This window comes from Pieris napi, chromosome Z (genome assembly GCF_905475465.1).
Source record: "Pieris napi chromosome Z, ilPieNapi1.2, whole genome shotgun sequence".
Lineage (NCBI taxonomy): Eukaryota > Metazoa > Arthropoda > Insecta > Lepidoptera > Pieridae > Pieris > Pieris napi.
This window is the reverse complement of record NC_062259.1, coordinates 8,015,376-8,034,651: the sequence shown is the minus strand read 5'-3', so window position 1 is coordinate 8,034,651 and position 19,276 is coordinate 8,015,376. Positions and strand designations below refer to the sequence as shown.

Below are 19,276 nucleotides of genomic sequence, written 5' to 3'. Positions count from 1 at the left end.
CCAAATATTATATCGAATACGTTTTTTGACAAACGGGGAAACAGCTAAGACGCGACTCTGAATCTGAACGTTTCCTTCAGCATGTGAGCAAAAAAAATTATTGTATAACCGACGTTCGACTGAGCAAAGGCTAGGCTACTAGGCTTTTCCTAGGTATATTATTTCTTATAAGTTGAGATGTCTAATTAGTTTTTCGTGGCTAATTTATATGTATCTGTTTCATAACCATTTGTCAATCTAATAGGCAAGTAGGTGATCCAGCGCATGTCGTCAACTTTTTGGGTCAAAGGCAAGCCGGTTTCCTCACGATGTTTTCTTTTATGAGAGTCGAGGAATGGTAATAAAAATGCACTTTTTGGGGAGGGGGTTTAATTGAAGCAATGAAACAATTTCGCAAATTAATATAAGAGGAGTGAACTTATATACACAACCTTTGAATATATTAAAAATCTTTGGCAATTGCAAAGATGTTTAATATTTACAAATATTAAATTATATTAACATATTTGTAAATTACAACGTCATCATTATCTGTGTCTTATACATTACACGCGTAATCATAACGTAGTATAAAAAATATTCGGAGACTTGTCTACTATATTATACAATATTACTACTATATTTACATTATTCTCTAATAAGTAAAAACATGGAGATCTCCTTGCATTTACACCTTATATAATATATTAATATTAATTATTTTTACAAGCATAACATCTGATGAACCTATCTTCCAAATAGTTGTAAGTACAGATAAGTACATCAGGCGTTTAATTTTTTTTTTATATTTTCATTTATATAATTTTTTTTGTATTCCATTTTATTTAAAAAACTATCTATTTTAGTAATAAGCTAATTTGTACATATATTATGTCCAAAGAGCGGTGCTATGACCTTTTGAACATCCTTATAATTTATAATGGTAGTGAATCTGCTTTCCACAATATTTTAAATATTACAATAACGGGCGGGCTTTCAGAATTGCCCGCCAAGGTCTCGGTGTAGCATGGGTATAGCCATATAAGCCAAAATATATACATAACTACATGCGATAGATATAGTGCGCACTACTAAAAATTTTTCAAAACGATACAGTAATAAACAATAATTTCCTTAACTATTCAAATATTGTGATCCGTGCGTGGCCTGTTATACACACATATATATATATTTCAAGTCTGATTTAAGCGTATCTAGCTATTTATTTTTTTTACTAAACTTTTTTAAACTTTTATATTTTTTTTACATTTCTTTTTATTAAATTTTTATATTTTTTTTTATTAACACGTTTTTTTATTTTTTTTACATTTTCTTTCGTTTATTATTATATTTCGTACAACTAGGCACATCACTCATCCGGATCTATCTATTGAGTTAACGATAAAGCGTATCACTAAGGCGTTATTTAGTATATGTAAAAATTTAAAATTAGCCCAAAACTTATATCGGTTAATTTTGTGATAAAAATGCATATAAACCTTATAATTTCGTTAGTAATACTTAAATAGTTCAAAATAGAATAAAAATTTATTATTCAAAAGCATAAGTAGACATCTAATATTTTTGGAAGACCGATTGGAATGATCTATGTTGTTAAAATTTTGCTAATACTAATCAAACAATGATATAACTGAACTTAACACAAAAATGAAATTATTAGTAAGAATCAACAAATACTCTTCTGAGGTATTTAGTCTAGAAATATCTATTATCTAATGCAAGCAATCTTCAATTATTCTTAAATATTCTATATATACACGATGCAAGGCAAAACTGTGATACCTAGATGTTCATATATTCGTCATCTAGCCGCTAATTTCGTACAACTACATAACCTTATTTTTGTATTTTGCGTTTTTTTTGTTTTTTAGATTTTTTAATTTTTTGTATTTTTTATTATTATGAAGATTTATAAATTATACCTAGCAAGTTGTCCATTAATCTCTACTTCGTTTAAGGACTAGATTTAAAATTTATTATTTCGGTTTATTGCGAATAAAAATTAATAAAGATTACGTGATCAAACATAAACTGTAGTCAAATATCTAAACATATAAACGAATTTGTAATATAATCTAGTCATAGCATACTTTTGAACTAATTGAAAAATGCGACTTCAGTAGTAAGAAAATAGGAACCTGTGCTATTAGCTGTAGAGATGATTGGACAAATTGAATCCAACAATATAATTAATTACAATATTCATGCCTAACAGATTTAGTGTTGAGCACGGAATATGCTTACGGGGTAATAAGAAAGCTTTACTCAGAACTTCGGAAGACGTCAGTGAAAAACTGGAGTAATGAACATCTACTTAAGATATGGAATCTAACCTATAGCCTATCCTTATACTAACAACAATAACAATCTAATTAGAGACCTTGCAATGTTAAGAACTAAATTTAAAAAATATTATTACACGAAATAAATAGTATACGATTTTTTCATAATTTGAATGCGTAATCTATAACGACCTCATCCAAGATCTATAGTTTACGCTGCGAATTAATAAAAAAATAGAGGCACGGTGGAAAAAGTCTCCAATTAAAGTGTTTCGTTTAAGGCGTCTCGATGGTATTAATATAATTATAACAGTATTTAACAGCTTTAATAAATATATCTTCTGATGCTACGTCGGTGTGTATATATGTGTATAGAGACCATACATGATGCAAGGCAAAACTGTGATACCAAGATGTTCATATATTTTTCATCTAGTCGCTATTTCGTATAACTAAATAACCTTATTTTTGTATTTTGCGTTTTTAATATTTTTTTTGGTTTTTTATATTTTTAATTTTTTTTGTATTTTTTATTATTATGAAGAATTATAAATTATACCTAGAAAGTTGTCCATTGATCTCTACTTCGTTTAAGGACTAGATATAAAATTTATTATTTCGGTTTATTGCGAATAAAAATTAATAAAGATTACGTGATCAAACATAAACTGCAGTCAAATATCTAAACATATAAACGAATTTGTAATCTAATCTAGTCATAGCATACTTTTGAACTAATTGAAAAATGCGACTTCAGTAGTAAGAAAATAGGAACCTGTGCTATTGCTGTAGAGATGATTGGACAAATTAAATCCAACAAAATAATTAATTACAATATTCATGCCTAACAGATTTAGTCTTGAGCACGGAATATGCTTACGGGGTAATAAGAAATCTTTACTCAGAATTTCGGAAGACGTCAGTGGAAAACTGGAGTAATGAACATCTACTTAAGATAATATGGAATAAACAATTACGAAGCCTATCCTTATAATTACAACAATAACAATCTAATTAGAGACCTTGCAATGTTAAGAACTAAATTTAAAAAAATATTGATACACGAAATAAATAGTATACGATTTTTTCATAATTTGAATGCGTAATCTATACCGACCTCATCCAAGATCTATAGTTTACGCTGCGAATTAATAAAAAAATAGAGGCACGGTGGAAAAAGTCTCCAATTAAAGTGTTTCGTTTAAGGCGTCTCGATGGTATTAATATATAACAGTATTTAACAGCTTTAATAAATATATTTTCTGTGTGTTGTAGGCACATTGAAGACAACGATCCGCGAGAAAGAATATTATACAAAATATAATTTATGTTCATAAAGACATCGAACGTTGCAGCTTTGTCTCTAGGTATTCACACAACTTGGGAGGTAACTGAACCGCACTAAAGGAGCAAGAAACCAATGTAGGTAAACTATGTAATATTAGGCCAAATCTTAAATTATTGGCGAGTATGTTAGCTAATGTGTATTAAAAGTACTTAATAAGGGCTAAATCGAGGGTGTAAAAATGTCGATGTCGCGACCTTTTCCTAACCTAACCGAATAATCTAACTTACATTACCGATATATGAGGTAGTCCGAATCCAACTTATTTGTATGAGGCAACAGTGGTTTATTGCTTTTAAATTTTAGAGGTATTTATTTTTAATAGACTTAAATGAGGTATGTTTTCTCTTCCTATGCCATCGTACGTCGACTAACCGCTATCAGTGTTTGATTTATATTGCAAGATGTTGTAAATGATACGGTCTTAATTAATTTTGCTAGCATTCATTGTATAGACTGTACACGGAACTAGGCGACTTTATGCAAATGAACTTTAGCAAATTTTATTTAAACCGACCACGCCTTTTTGCGCGCCTAACGAATCGAAATAGCAATCACTGACAACGACCACTCGCAACGACCATTCGCACGCCCCTACCAGGCTTCAGATTTTATCAGAACCTACAACTACAAGAAACAGGATTCGAACTAACTAACGAAGGCGATTATAGGTTAAAATTAAGTACGAAGACGAAGATTTAGTAGTGACTCAAAGAGGTCGAAAGGCAGAAATAAAAATGTAATAAAATAAAATCTACGCAAATCTATAAATTTAAATTCTATCTTATTATTAATTAATCCTACACGTTAAGGCAGTAAAGGCATCACTACACTAAACTACCAAACGTACATACTTACAAAAAATATAAATTTCAACCAACTTACTTTAGAAGGTAACAAATAATTGTATAAAAAGGTAAAAATATTGCGTTTCAATCAGTATTCCGTATTGTAAAAAAAATTACGGGGATGGAGAAAAATTAATGGGATAAAAACATAATAAAGGACATGATACCAATTAGAATGGGATACAAAAATATTAAGAGGATTAAAAAAATGAATCGGATAAAAACAAAATGAAGGGGAAAAAAAGGAAAGGAATGAAAAAAAAAGAAGGAATTGAAAACAAAATGGAAGGGATGAAAAATAAACAAATATAGGTAAACTAATTTAATGACAGTAAATTATAATTGCAAATTAAAACATAAACAAAAAATCTAAACGATCCATCTCGACATACAATACTAACCATGGGCACTGGGGCTTAAAAATATGATTGTGATTCTACTTACAATCACATCGTTGCAATATCGATAAAATAAATCTAATTAAAAAACGTAATATATCATAACGATGGAACTTCCAATATGCAAGCTGCAAGATGCATACGTGAAGTAACGAATGCTTTTGTTTCAAACTAAAAAAAGAAATAGAGTCACAATGCCATGGTTAGTCCATCACCCCAGGGTGATCCTACGTGAAGCAAAGCAGGTTTCAGGTGGCCACTTCTTCATTTCCCGCTTCGAACTCCAGCTTGACGTCGTTATTTAGACCCTCGACATCTACTTCGTTCTCAGGGGCGTTTAACATGTTCAGTGTCACCTGCAAAAGTAAAAATATATCGATTGGCATAATATTGTAATATAGCTTTTTTAAAACACCCTAACTAACCGTGCTCCGTGTACTGCAACTGCTCCGATGGAGCCAGAGCACTAACCTCTATATAATACGCTGGACCGGTTATACTAATATTTGTGCCGATTTCAATATAGCCATATTGGCGCTAAGAGCAGAATATCAACGCTATTTACCCAACTACCAATAGAGGGATAGTACTCACTGCTTACAACGCTAACATTTTCATTTTCATATCTATAGAAAATTACGACTTCTAGCAATTACACTTCGTATTTTAGATATAGCGCTTAAGTGGAGAAGTTACAGGATAACGGAGCACGTAGTAAATCCTCTGTTACTAAATTGGTAGTTTGTATATTTTCATTTTAAACTAAAAATAAATTTCTATTTAGAATTATATAAGCTTGTAGTGGTTTTCGTATATAGATCATATATTCAACATTATATATAATTCGACGGGTTTTGTTATGCATATGAAACCTGTAAAGTGTTGAGGCAACGAATCGTAGAAATCAATAAAAACCAACTCGACTACTAAAAAATAGCCTAAGACTTCATAGTTTCCATTTAAAAGATCTTCTTCTTCTTTTAGTGCCTCTCCATTACTGGAGGTTGGCCGTCAGTATCTTGAAGCGTGTCTTATCCTGTGCCAGATGCAGCAACTCTTCCGCAGTTGCAATACCTGTCCATTCTCTAACGTTGTGGAGCCATGATTTCTTCCTTCTACCAACACGCCGTTTACCCTGGATTTTACCCATTATAATTAATTGAAGGAGGTGGTAGCGGTCATGGCGCAACACGCGGCCCAGGTACGCAACTTTCCGTTGTTTAATGTTCTGCAAAAGTTTTTTCGACATTCCAACTCGTTTCAGAACCTTCTCGTTAGAGACCTTCTGAATCCAGCTTATTCGAAGCATGCGACGATAGCACCACATCTCAGATGCTTCTATGCGCCGGCGGGTATCTTCTTTAATTGTCCAAGCTTCACAGCCGTACAGAACAATTGGCCATATGTAACAAAGGAGAAGTCGGACTCGGAGTTTAATGGTCATGTGACGGCAGCACAAAACTTTCTTCATTTTGTTGAAAGATCCTCGGGCAATTTCGATTCGAGACCTAATTTCCTGATCAGGATTCCACTCGTTTGTAACCCAAGTTCCCAAATACTTGTATTGCCGCACCCGTTCCAACGTTCTACCAGCTACGGATAAATTAGGACCTAAAGTATCATTTCGGGAAATGACCATCACCTTCGTCTTTACTGCATTAATAGTCAGACCGTCTCTTTCGCTAGTTTCATGAACTTTATTAACAAGCATTTGTAAATCATCCATTGACGAGGCTATTAAAACAGTGTCGTCTGCATAGCGAATGTTGTTGATGATCTTTCCGTTAACTTTCACACCAACCTCTAACCCCTCAATGGCCTCTGATATAGTTGCTTCGGAATATACATTGAATAGCAACGGAGATAATATACAACCTTGACGAACACCACGGTAAATACTAATCTCATCCGTTTCCTCGTGATGCACTTTCACGGTTGCTTTTTGGTCTTTGTACAAGTTTGTGATTACTCTTAGATCCTTTTCATCGAGACCGGTGTCAATTAAACGATTTATGGAACGTCATGCTTTACCTTGTCAAAAGCTTTCTCTATAAAGCATAGGAAGACGTCATTCTGCATATCTTGACACTTCTGTACAAGGAAATTCAGAGCAAAAAGAGCCTCACGTGTGCCTACACCAGAGCGAAAGCCAAACTGGTTATCTCCCAATTGTTCGTTACACTTACTTCTTATCCTGTTATGTATGATGGTCAAAAATAACTTTAGCACGTGGCTCATAAGACTAATTGTACGATATTCCTCGCATTTTCTAGCGTTTTTCTTTTTCGGGAGGGTAATAAACGTAGATCTTAGCCACTCGGTTGGGAGGTCACCTGTGTCATAAATGTGATTGAATAATCGTTTGAGCAAGTTTATGTTCTCCCCTTCCAAGTGTTTAACGACCTCTACTGGGATACCATCTGGACCTGGGGTTCTGCCCAATTTAGCCAATTTTAACGCATGTAAAATTTCTTCTTTTATTATGGGTCGGCCAGTATCATTACCAGTTAACGACATTGCGAGGTGTCTTGTTGGGTCTTCAAACATTTTTGATATGTATTCCAACCATCTATCCTTCTTGGCCTCAATACTAAAAAGTAGCTCCCCATTTGTATCGGCTAAGCTAGTTAAATTGCTGCACTTAAGTCCCAACATTTCTTTAATATTTTTGTGCACATTGAAGCTATCGTGTTTGTTGTGCAGTTCTTCCATAATAAATAATATAAAAGATAATTTTCTACAAAACTTAAAATTTCCAATATGGTGCCAATGTCCGCTTTAACAAGTTACTTTAGCATTATACAATTAAAGCCAGGATATTCCAGCGCTGATGCCTTGTGGGCGATAGGTTATTAGCCTAATACGACTCTCGTATGTCAAACTCAATACGTTTTTAACATAGACAAACTTAGCCATACGTCTCGATTCTTACCCTAAATACCATAAGAATTTTCATATCACTTGTGATTATTCCAAATTGGCTGTGCCCTAATCTTTTAATCAATCAAAACATTTAAAGAGGGTTCTATTTAAGTAATAAAATGTTCTCCTAATTTGTAAAATAATACGGAATATCCTGCTATTAATTCAGTTATCGGCAATGTCTAGCAGTGATAGCTGCAACTTACGTATACGTGTACGTACGTAAAAAGAAACAGGGCTTACGCTAGTATCTATCAGTACAGAACAGATGTACTGTATTATTTCTTACCCATTAAATTTGCATATTATTAACAGTACCTTAGCGGTCCCCGCTAGACTTGCCGCAAGGTAGTCATAGCATATTACAAGTTTTAACATGTAATGTCTAACATATAAAGCACAAAAATAAAACTGAAGGTAAAATTTCTAAATAGCACACAAAATAAACTCCTTTTGTTGTTGAGATTTTTAACATATTTTAAATTTTAATTACTTACATTCATAATTTAAGTTAAACAATAGTTCGGTTGTAATAAGAAATTAATATGCATTATTAGTTAAATAGTTACTATAATGCACCATTACACCTACTTTATTTTACACGATTTGTAAATGTAAAAAGTATTCCACAAAGAGAATCTTACCCCTGACGTGCTTAATATAATTTTCACAACGTCGTTTTTACTTTAAACCCCAAAATTTTAGTTTATCTTAGCGATTTTGTCTTTGCGTTTGCTAGATACATATTTTATTCAAATAATTTTATATTTTTTGAAGGCAATTAGGAGTATAAAATGCGCATGCATGAGCCGTGTGACGCGTAAGCTAAATAAAATTCAAACTTCACTAACTTAAAAAGAAAAAAAAATAGCGTGATTTAAATTAGTGAAGATTTGAACCTCGGCGTTCTTTCCTAATATGTTCGGTCGAAGGAGGCTCAGGGACGACACTACCTGTGTTGTTTGTGGTACGTTGTTCACTGAGTTGCTAACCTGACGTACTGGTATACCTGCGTCCTCGAAAGCCTTCTTTTTTAGTGTTGTGCGGATTTGAGATCTAAAATTTTAGAAACACTTTCATTATTAAACGGTATGTCATTCGGCTAGCCTAGCAAATTACATTACATTTAGGACAGATATTTTTTACCAGTAATCAAAAGCTAAATAATCGGCTTTAGTATTATGGACTAAAGATAGAGTCTGTGCGAAAAGAGAACCATCATGAGTTTTTTGGGTAAGATTCAGTAACGACACTTGTCGGGGACTGATGGTATGTCAATTCATTACGTAACATCACGTGGCATTTATACATATTTGTCATCCATTACGTTTTTGACATAGGAGAGTCACATTAGCCCTAAGTATTATTTCCGATTGTCACCATTATGGAATAAATTACCTTTATTGTTATTTTGACAACCCTGTTACGTCATTATAGTTCAACTGTAATCATCTAGACACTTAATGTAAAAAAAAAAAATATAAGTATTATATTAGTACGCATAATCGCGACACCGGTTCGCTTTACGCATAGACATAGAGTCTGAGATACTAAAAAAACTTATTTTGCTTTACTATGGCCCAGAGAAAGAATAAGGACGCATAGGTTTATTGATATTTTTTTTTGCTTTGAAATATAGTTTTACAAAGAAATAAGTTTTTCATGAATTACTGTTAAGATTTTAATTGTAGCGATTAAATGGTTTTGATTTAAGTAGCGTCGATTATAAAACCAGTATAGTCACTACAGGAAAACTACGAATTCGGATCCATGGTACCAACAAAATGATCAAAGCCAAATCATATTTTTATCATTTAACCTTTACTTACACTGTTCTGCTCTTGATGTGCTGGCTGAGCTTATTGAGATCGACGGCAAAACGGTGGACGCAAGACCGTAGCATCTCAATTTCTTCTTCCGTCCATTTGCCACTGCAAATTAATATATAATTCTAAGAACAAACAAGTCAAAATAATTTTCAACTAATAACTGCCTAGGCCATTCAGCATCGATCTGTCAAACGCACTGACAAAATGGTGTTATTGATTTTAATTACTATTATTTTTTGTAATACCAGCAAAGAGGGACATGTCCGAATACCCAATTGAGCTTTTACTTAACTTCAATTTATCAAATAAAAAAAAATTTGACACGGCCATCTAAATAATTTATTGATTATCTCTCATTACCTCCAGATTGATATGAACAAGCCTAAAGGCGAAGGTGACCTGTAAAAGTGACTGACTAGGATACAGACTTACCCTGGTTGTGAATCTCCGACTGGATGTAACAGCATCGTCATTTCCGACAACTTATTGAACGCACTGCCTGCTTCACGAAAGATCTCCCCGACCTGAAAAATTCAGTTAAATAATGAGCATGGATATTCATGCATCTAATATTAAGTACGTAAGTAGTAAGTCCTTACGTTAGACATTGTTGTATTAATAACAAGAAAATAGCAAAGTGTGTTGCTTAAGGCCCAGGATTGATATGTTAGATATGGATCGGCTCGCTCTTTCCCGAAGATTCTCTAATCGGTAACGCCCATGCGCCAACTGGAACGCATGCGCCGTGACCAATTCGTGTTATCGATTAGCTTCTTAAATAGCTATGGCTGGGCGTATCCTAGGGGTATAACAGCGCCCCCTATGACCTAAAAGGTGGGTCTGTTGCTAAGTCGTGATGGCCTATTTTGTTAGGACATCTAGGCACCAACATTTTTTCTCATGATTAAAAATTCTTTATAACGGCGAATTAATTTAGCTGGGCGGTGTTCTTGACCACTGCATTCTATAGTACGTCAGGGCTAGCGCATGCGCTGTAATGACAATCAATACAGATGCATCGGATTATATTTTTTCGGAAATGGAGCCCCACCCAACACGATATAATTTGAAACTTCGCCTATATAATAAGAAATCGCAAATAAGGCTGTGAAAAACTAAATGAGCAAATGCATAATTATTGGTAGTTGAAAAACTGTCTTAAAAAACTTGCCTTACCTTACAAGCTTAACAATAACAAAAAAGGAATAACATTTATGGCGTCTTAAAAAAAATCAATTTAAAAACAAACGTAATTATCACAAAGCAAACGAGGCAGAACTATAGATATATATTCGCAACACGACGAACAACGACGATTCATAAAGCCCGCTGGTAAAATACAACTCAAAAAGTTATAAAAAAAATACAAAATAAAAAAGCGTACTTACCATGTCCTGTTCCGTTTGTAAGAGTGTCTTAGAAAAATAAAGATAGAGAACAATGAATTACTATGAAAAAATAAGCAGAAACATATAACACAACTGTTCACAACTGAAGGCACATTGTAACTGAGCTAAAATTTACTGCATAGTGCATCGAGGTCTATTTAAAGAAAAATCAATACTAGGTTTCCTAGGAGCTACCAATCAGAGGCATTGCCGTCAATGCATAGCAACATAACGAAAACAACATCGATAATGCCGGGGCCTGCAGCTACAACTACATAGGACCTATATGACGATATAGCTATAGGTTGTTATAAATATTATTAATAAATAAAATATATTACGAATATATAAATATATTATGAATATATCCTAAATAACCTCTGTCCCTTCTAGAGAAATGCATGTATATATTATAAATGTTTTTACTTATTAAATTAGATACGAAGACGTAAAAAAATATATTTGCCCTTTTTATACACTCTCGGGAACTTACGGATCACTAAATACAATTTGGAAATAGTAAAATGCGTAATCTGTTTACTATTCCATTTATCTATGTACTTATATAAAAGAAAGTCGTGTTAGTTACCGATTTGGCCGAAAATTGGTATGGGTAGCTTAGACCCAGAAGATAAAGGATACTTTTTATCCGGTTTTCGTGGGACGTAACATAAAACGTGGCATAGCAAAACGTAACAAACAAATTATTAAAATTCATCAGTCATCAGTCTAGCCGTTCATTTGTTAAAAATGGTCACTATAACAAAACGCAACTTACAGCTAAAATTAATGTTATCTATGATTAAGTATGATTGAAAATTTGACAATTAGAAGTTTTGTAGGTTGATGTGTTTATTTCGAGTTTCCATTAGCTTATCGTGCCGATATTATCATTGGCAATGCCACGACCAAGAAGATCGAATCTTTCCCGACAAAGCCGTACCTAATGCAATTATTGGGTGGACCGATTTGATGATGTTTTTTTAAAGTTTTGATAACGTCTGTCGGGTCCGCTAGTAATTACATATATATATTGATAATCATTAGGTATTTAATTGAAAACTAATACAATTACCGATGGCGTTGCTTTAATCACGATACTCAGAATAAATAATGTTTTATTAGAATTAATCCGAAATTCGTTCTATTACGGAAAAAAAATAACATTCTGAATATTTTATACATTTATCTTTTTCTTACCAATAGCTACTCACCCACCCTTATTACGTATCAAAGAAACTATATTAGATAGCATTGCACCACGCACGGCTCCGGACCTGAAATTGTATCCAAATTTGTATAGTTCTTGTGAGTGGGCAAGTTAATTTGGAACTTTTCTCCACCCCGCAATTACTAATTTATGTGTACTTACCTTTAAACCTTCTAGGATAAATTATAGCTTCCACAAGTAGTAGAATAAATTATAGTAGTAATCGGCATATTTTCATGTGTCGTCTCTGGTCAAAAATATACGGTTTAGATATATAAGAATGCAACAAAATTTATTGTTATTCGGGTATTTTGTAATTGATGTAAAATATTATACAAGATTAAGTATTTCCTTGTTCTTTAATATACATTCCCTGTACTTCTGTAAGTCTTTATCTCTTAAATTGCAGCTGTATCGAAAAATATTTATGAAATTAAAAAAATGTTAAATTTCTATTCCTCAATTGTAATGCATTAATCCTTTTGTATATAGGTTTATATAATTATACTGATGTTCTGATCCGAACAACACATCTACTAAATCGCTGGTTAAAATATTAATGTAGTGGCTCACAGATTATATCAATGTATTTAAATAGTACAAGATGATCAGCCTTTTGTGCATGTGGTCCATGTTAGGGTTTAAGTGTAAAATTTAAAGTTAAGACTTATTAGCCCAAATATTTTATCGAATACGTTTTTGACAAACGGGAGAAACAGGCTATGTCGCGACTCTGAATCTGAATGCCGTTTCCTTCAGCATGTGAACAAAAAAATTGTTGCATAACCTAGGTTCGACTGAGCAAAGGCTAGGCTACTAGGCATTTCCTAGGTATACATGCAGAGTGACTCCACATGTCTACGCAACGCCTAGGGATCAGGCCGCTCTGAAAGGGATTGTTCGTTGACGATTTGAACTGCTCGTCGTTCATTACGGTCAAGTGGAAGGAGCTGGTACTGGGCAAATTTATCTGTATCTGTTTCATGACCTAATAGGCAAGTAGGTGATCCAGCGCCTGTCTTCAACTTTTTGGGCCAAAGGCAAGCTGGTTTCCTCACGATGTTTTCTTTTAAGAGAGTCGAGGATTGGTAATAAAAATGCACTGTTTTGGGAGGGGGTTTAATTGAAGCGATGAAACAATTTTTTAAATTAATATAAGAGGAGTTAACTTATATACAGAACTTTTGAATATATTAAAAATCTTTGGTAATTGCAAAGATGTTTAATATTTACAAATATTAAATTATATTAACATATTTGTAAATTGAAACGTCATCATTATCTGTGCTTTACGCTAAGAATTCACGAAGCGGTTTGCACCCGCGCCGCCTGCGGTGGCGGTTTGTTGTTTTATTTTCTAAACTCACGAGGCCGGAGTTTTGTGCGGTTACGCAGCCCCCGCGGTTGCGATTAGCGCAAACTTGTCTCGCTTCGTGAGTTTCTTAGCGTCATCCATTACACAGGTAATCATAACGTAGTATAAAAATTATCGGAGACTTATCTATTATATACAGTATTACTACTATATTTACATTATTCTCTTATAAGTAAAAACATGGAGATCTCCTGGCATTTACACCTTATATATAATGATATTAATTATTTTTACAAGCATAACATCTGAGGAACCTATCTTCCAAATAGATGTGAGTACAGCCTTGCGATTCTGTAACTCACACAGCTGTTTTCACAGCGGCGGTCGCGAGAGTTCGAAAAGTGAGTTACAGAATCGCAAGGCAGATAAGTACATCAGGCGTTTAATTTATGCAAATTAATGTTTTATTTTATGCAAAAAAATATATTTTTTATATTAATATTTAATATTACAATTTCGGGCGGGCTGTCAGAATTGCCTTCCATGGTCTCGGTGTAGCGTGGGTATAGCCATATAAGCCAAAATATATACATAATTACAAGCGATAGATATAGTGCGCACTAATGCTAAGTTCAAAACGATACAGTGATAAACAATTTTTTTTTTAAATGTTTTGGGACCCCTACATCCTAGCCCATCAGACACGCAATCAAGCAGATATGTCACCGAGTGGCTAAGCAGCAGGGGAGTGTCGAATTCTCCCCTTTCTTAAAAAGGGACATTATTATCTTGGAGGGTAGGCGTCTCCAGCCGGGCCTGGGCGACGACTACTCCGAAAATATCGTCATAATATTTATGGGCGAGTCGGGGCCAGCTGCCCGGCGCCAGCCACGTTACCGCTCGTACAATTTTTGTGAGTGACATATCTGACAATCTTGTCACAGAATTTTTCCAGCTGCGATCTGTTTTCAAGCAACATGTCGGATAGCCCATCCCGGGATACCCTCGTGCCAGTCTGGAGCTCCAGGTCGCATCTGGCCCTTTAAAAAGTCGCACAGTCAACAAGTAAATGAACCACGTTTAGTCGGTTCTGTCGTCACAGTCACACGTCACACGCGGGGCTTGTCTTCAGTTTGAGTCTGTGTAAATAGTGTCCAAAAGCCCCGTGGCCAGTCAGGATCTGCGCCATGTGAGGTGCGAAACGCCTTGTCTTGATTTGTTTGTATGCCGCATTTGCATCTTTAAAAAACATTTATGTGACTAAGGCTGTTTCGCCCCCCACATAGCGCTCGTTGCAGCTGTCTCGAGTCTTGTCAGTCGTCGCAAATAGGAAAGCGGATACGCATCGTACCCTATTCGCGTCTCCGTTTCCCCAACCGCCTCCCCCGCGAGAGCGTCTGCCCTCTCGTTTCCAGGAGTGCCAACGTGCGCCTTCACCCAAAAGAGTTCAATTTAAACTATAATTTCCTTAACCATTCAAATAATGTGATCCGTGCGTGGCCTGTTATACATTACTTGAAATATATATATATTTCAAGTCTGATTTAAGCGTATCTAGCTATTTATTTTTTTACTAAACTTTTATATTTTTTTTTACATTTCTTTTTTTTAAGTTTTTATATTTTTTTATTAACACGTTTTTTATTATTTTTTATTTTTTTTTACATTTTCTTTCGTTAATTATTATATTTCGTACAACTAAGCACATCAATCATCCGGATCTATCTATTGAGTTAACGATAAAGCGTATCACTAAGGCGTTATTTAGTACATGTAAAAATTTAGAAATTAGCCCAAAACTTATAAGTTTTATCTTATAAGTAATGTAATTAATCAAACATAAACTGCAGTCAAATATCTAAACATATAAACGAATTTGTAATCTAATCTAGTCATAGCATACTTTTGAACCAATTGAAAAATGCGACTTCAGTAGTAAGAAAATAGGAACCTGTGCTATTGCTGTAGAGATGATTGGACAAATTGAATTCAAAACATAATTAATTACAATATTAATGCCTAACAGATTTAGTCTTGAGCACGGAATATGCTTACGGGGTATTAAGAAAGCTTTTCTCAGAACTTCGGAAGATGTCAGTGAAAAACTGGAGTAATGAACATCTACTTAAGATATGGAATCTAACCTATAGCCTATCCTTATACTAACAACAATAACAATCTAATTAGAGACCTTGCAATGTTAAGAACTAAATTTAAAAAATATTATTACACGAAATAAAAAAAAATCAATAAAAAAAAATCAATAAAATAAATAAATAAATAAAAAATCAAATAAAAATAAATATTATTAAAATTAAATAATTAATTAATTAATATTATTATTATTATTATTAATTATTATTATTATTAATTATTATTATTTTAAATATTATTATACGATTTTTTCATAATTTGAATGCGTAATCTATAACGACCTCATCCAAGATCTATAGTTTACGCTGCGAATTAATAAAAAAATAGAGGCACGGTGGAAAAAGTCTCCAATTAAAGTGTTTCGTTTAAGGCGTCTCGATGATATTAATAAATAACAGTATTTATTTATTAATATCATCGGTGTGTATATATGTGTATAGAGACCATACACGATGCAAGGCAAAACTGTGATACCTAGATGTTCATATTATATTCGTCATCTAACCGCTATTTCGTATAACTAAATAACCTTATTTTCTGATTTTGCGTTTTTATATTTTTTTTGTTTTTTATATTTTTTTTGTATTTTTTATTATTATACAGAATTATAAATTATACCTAGCAAGTTGTCCATTGATCTCTACTTCGTTTAAGGACTATATATTATACACGATGCAAGGCGAAACTGTGATACCTAGATGTTCATATTATATTCGTCATCTAGCCGCTATTTCGTATAACTAAATAACCTTATTTTCTGATTTTGCGTTTTTAATATTTTTTTGTTTTTTAGTTTTTTTTTGTATTTTCTTATTATTATGTAGAATTATAAATTATACCTAGCAAGTTGTCCATTGATCTCTACTTCGTTTAAGGACTAGATATAAAATTTATTATTTCGGTTTGTTGCGAATAAAAATTAATAGAGATTACGTGATCAAACATAAACTGCCAAATATCTGAACATGTAAACGAATTTGTAATCTAATCTAGTCATAGCATACTTTTGACCCAATTGATAAATGTGACTTCATTAATAAGAAAATAGGAACCTGTACTATTATATAACAATATAATTAATTACAATATTCATGCCTAACAGATTTAGTCTTGAGCACGGAATAGGATTACGGGGAAATCAGAAAGCTCTTCTCAGAACTTCGGAAGATGTCAGTGAAAAACTGGAGTAATGAACATCTACTTAAGAAATGGAATTAACAATTACGAAGCCTATCCTTATTCTAACTACAATGACAATCTAATTGGAGACCTTGCAATGTTAAGAACTAAATTTTAAAAAATATTGATACTCGAAATAAATAGAATACGATTTTTTCAAAATTTGAATGCGTAATCTATACCTACCGACCTCATCCAAGATCGCTTACGCTGCGAATTAGTAAAAAAATAGAGGCACGGTGGAAAAAGTATCCAATTAAAGTGTTTCGTTTAAGGCATCTTGATGGTCTTTATATATAACAGTATTTAACAGCTTTAATAAATATATTTTCTGAAGCTACGTCGGTGTGTTTATATGTGTATAGAAACCATACACGATGCAAGGCAAAACTGTGATACCTAGATGTTCCTATTATATTCGTCATTTAACCGCTATTTCGTACAACTAAATAATCTTATTTTTGTATTTTGCGTTTTTAATATTTTTTTTGCTTTTAGACTTTTTTTTTGTATTTTATTATTATGAAGAATTATAAAATATACCTAGCAAGTTATCCATTGATCTCTACTTCGTTTAAGGAATAGATATAAAATTTACTATTTCGGTTTAATGCGAATAAAAATTAATAAAGATTACGTGATCAAACATAAACTGCAGTCAAATATCTAATCAATTTTTGTTTTCAAGATTTTTTTTTTGTATTTTTTATTATTATGAAGAATTGTATATTATAACTAACAAGTTGTCCATTGATCTCTACTTCGTTTAAGGACTATATATACACGATGCAAGGCAAAACTGTGATACCTAGATGTTCATATTATATTCGTCATCTAGCCGCTAATTTCGTACAACTAAATAACCTTTTTTTTTATTTTGCGTTTTTAATTTTTTTTTTGTTTTTTTGATTGTTTTTGTATTTTTTATTATTATGAAGAATTATAAATTATACCTAGCAAGTTGTCCATTGATCTCTATTTCGTTTAAGGACTACATATACACGATGCAAGGCAAAACTGTTATACCTAGATGTTCAAATATTCGTCATCTTGCCGCTATTTCGTATAACTAAATAACCTTATTTTCTAATTTTGCGTATTTAATTTTTTTTTGTTTTTTAGATTTTATTTTTCTATTTTTTATTATAATGAAGAATTGTAAATTATACCTAGCAAGTTGTCCATTGATCTCTACTTCGTTTAAGGACTATATATACACGATGCAAGGCAAAACTGTGATACCTAGATGTTCATATTATATTCGTCATCTAGCCGCTAATTTCGTACAACTAAATAACCTTATTTTCTGATTTTGCGTTTTTAATATATTTTTTTTGTTTTCTAGATTTTGTTATATTTTTTTTTCTATTTTTATTATAATGAAGAATTGTAAATTATACCTAGCAAGTTGTCCATTGATCTCTACTTCGTTTAAGGACTATATATACACGATGCAAGGCAAAACTGTGATACCTAGATGTTCATATTATACTCGTCATGTAGCCGATAATTTCGTACTACTAAATAACCTTTTTTTTATTTTGCGTTTTTAATTTTTTGTTTGTTTTTTAGATTTTTTTTGTATTTTTTATTATTATGAATAATTATAAATTATACCTAGCAAGTTGTCCATTGATCTCTACTTCCTTTAAGGACTAGATATAAAATTTACTATTTCGGTTTATTGCGAATAAAAATTAATAAAGATTACGTGATCAAACATAAACTGTAGTCAAATATCTAAACATATAAACGAATTTGTAATATAATCTAGTCATAGCATACTTTTGAACCAATTGAAAAATGCGACTTCAGTAGTAAGAAAATAGGAACCTGTGCTATTGCTGTAGAGATGATTGGACAAATTGAATCCAACAATATAATTAATTACAATATTCATGCCTAACAGATTAAGGGTTGAGCACGGAATATGCTTACGGGGTAATAAGAAAGCTTTACTCAGAACTTCGCAAGACGTCAGTGAAAAACTGGAGTAATGAACATCTACTTAAGATATGGAATCTAACCTATAGCCTATCCTTATACTAACAACAATAACAATCTAATTAGAGACCTTGCAATGTTAAGAACTAAATTTAAAAAATATTATTACACGAAATAAATAGTATACGATTTTTTCATAATTCGAATGCGTAATTTATACCGACCTTATCAAAGATATATATATTACGCTGCGAAATAATAACAAAATAGAGGCACGGTGGAAAAAGTCTCCAATTAAAGTGTTTCGTTTAAGGCGTCTCGATGATATTAATATATAACAGTATTTAACAGCTTTAATAAATATATCTTCTGATGCTACGTCGGTGTGTATATATGTGTATAGAGACCATACATGATGCAAGGCAAAACTGTGATACCTAGATGTTCATATATTTTTCATCT

The 19,276-nt window shown here is 32.6% G+C and overlaps 1 protein-coding gene across 3 annotated transcripts; it reads right to left on the bottom strand.

Moving 5' to 3' along the window:
• Nucleotides 1-4,789: 4,789 nt before the first annotated feature.
• LOC125062180 (chromatin complexes subunit BAP18-like) lies at nt 4,790-11,140 on the bottom strand. 3 transcript variants are annotated; one of them, XM_047667888.1, is made up of 5 exons: nt 11,013-11,140; nt 10,057-10,148; nt 9,625-9,726; nt 8,695-8,851; nt 4,790-5,229 (listed from the first exon to the last, which is right to left on the bottom strand). In XM_047667888.1, the coding sequence occupies exons 1-5, from the start codon at nt 11,013-11,015 to the stop codon at nt 5,122-5,124; spliced, it is 462 nt and encodes a 153-aa protein (XP_047523844.1). In that variant the 5' UTR covers nt 11,016-11,140; the 3' UTR covers nt 4,790-5,121. The 3 variants fall into 3 exon arrangements, with proteins under 3 accessions (XP_047523844.1, XP_047523843.1, XP_047523845.1); XM_047667887.1 differs by lacking the exon at nt 11,013-11,140 and adding an exon at nt 10,224-10,247; XM_047667889.1 differs by lacking the exon at nt 11,013-11,140 and adding an exon at nt 10,224-10,247 and having other exon boundaries at nt 8,749-8,851.
• Nucleotides 11,141-19,276: the final 8,136 nt, after the last annotated feature.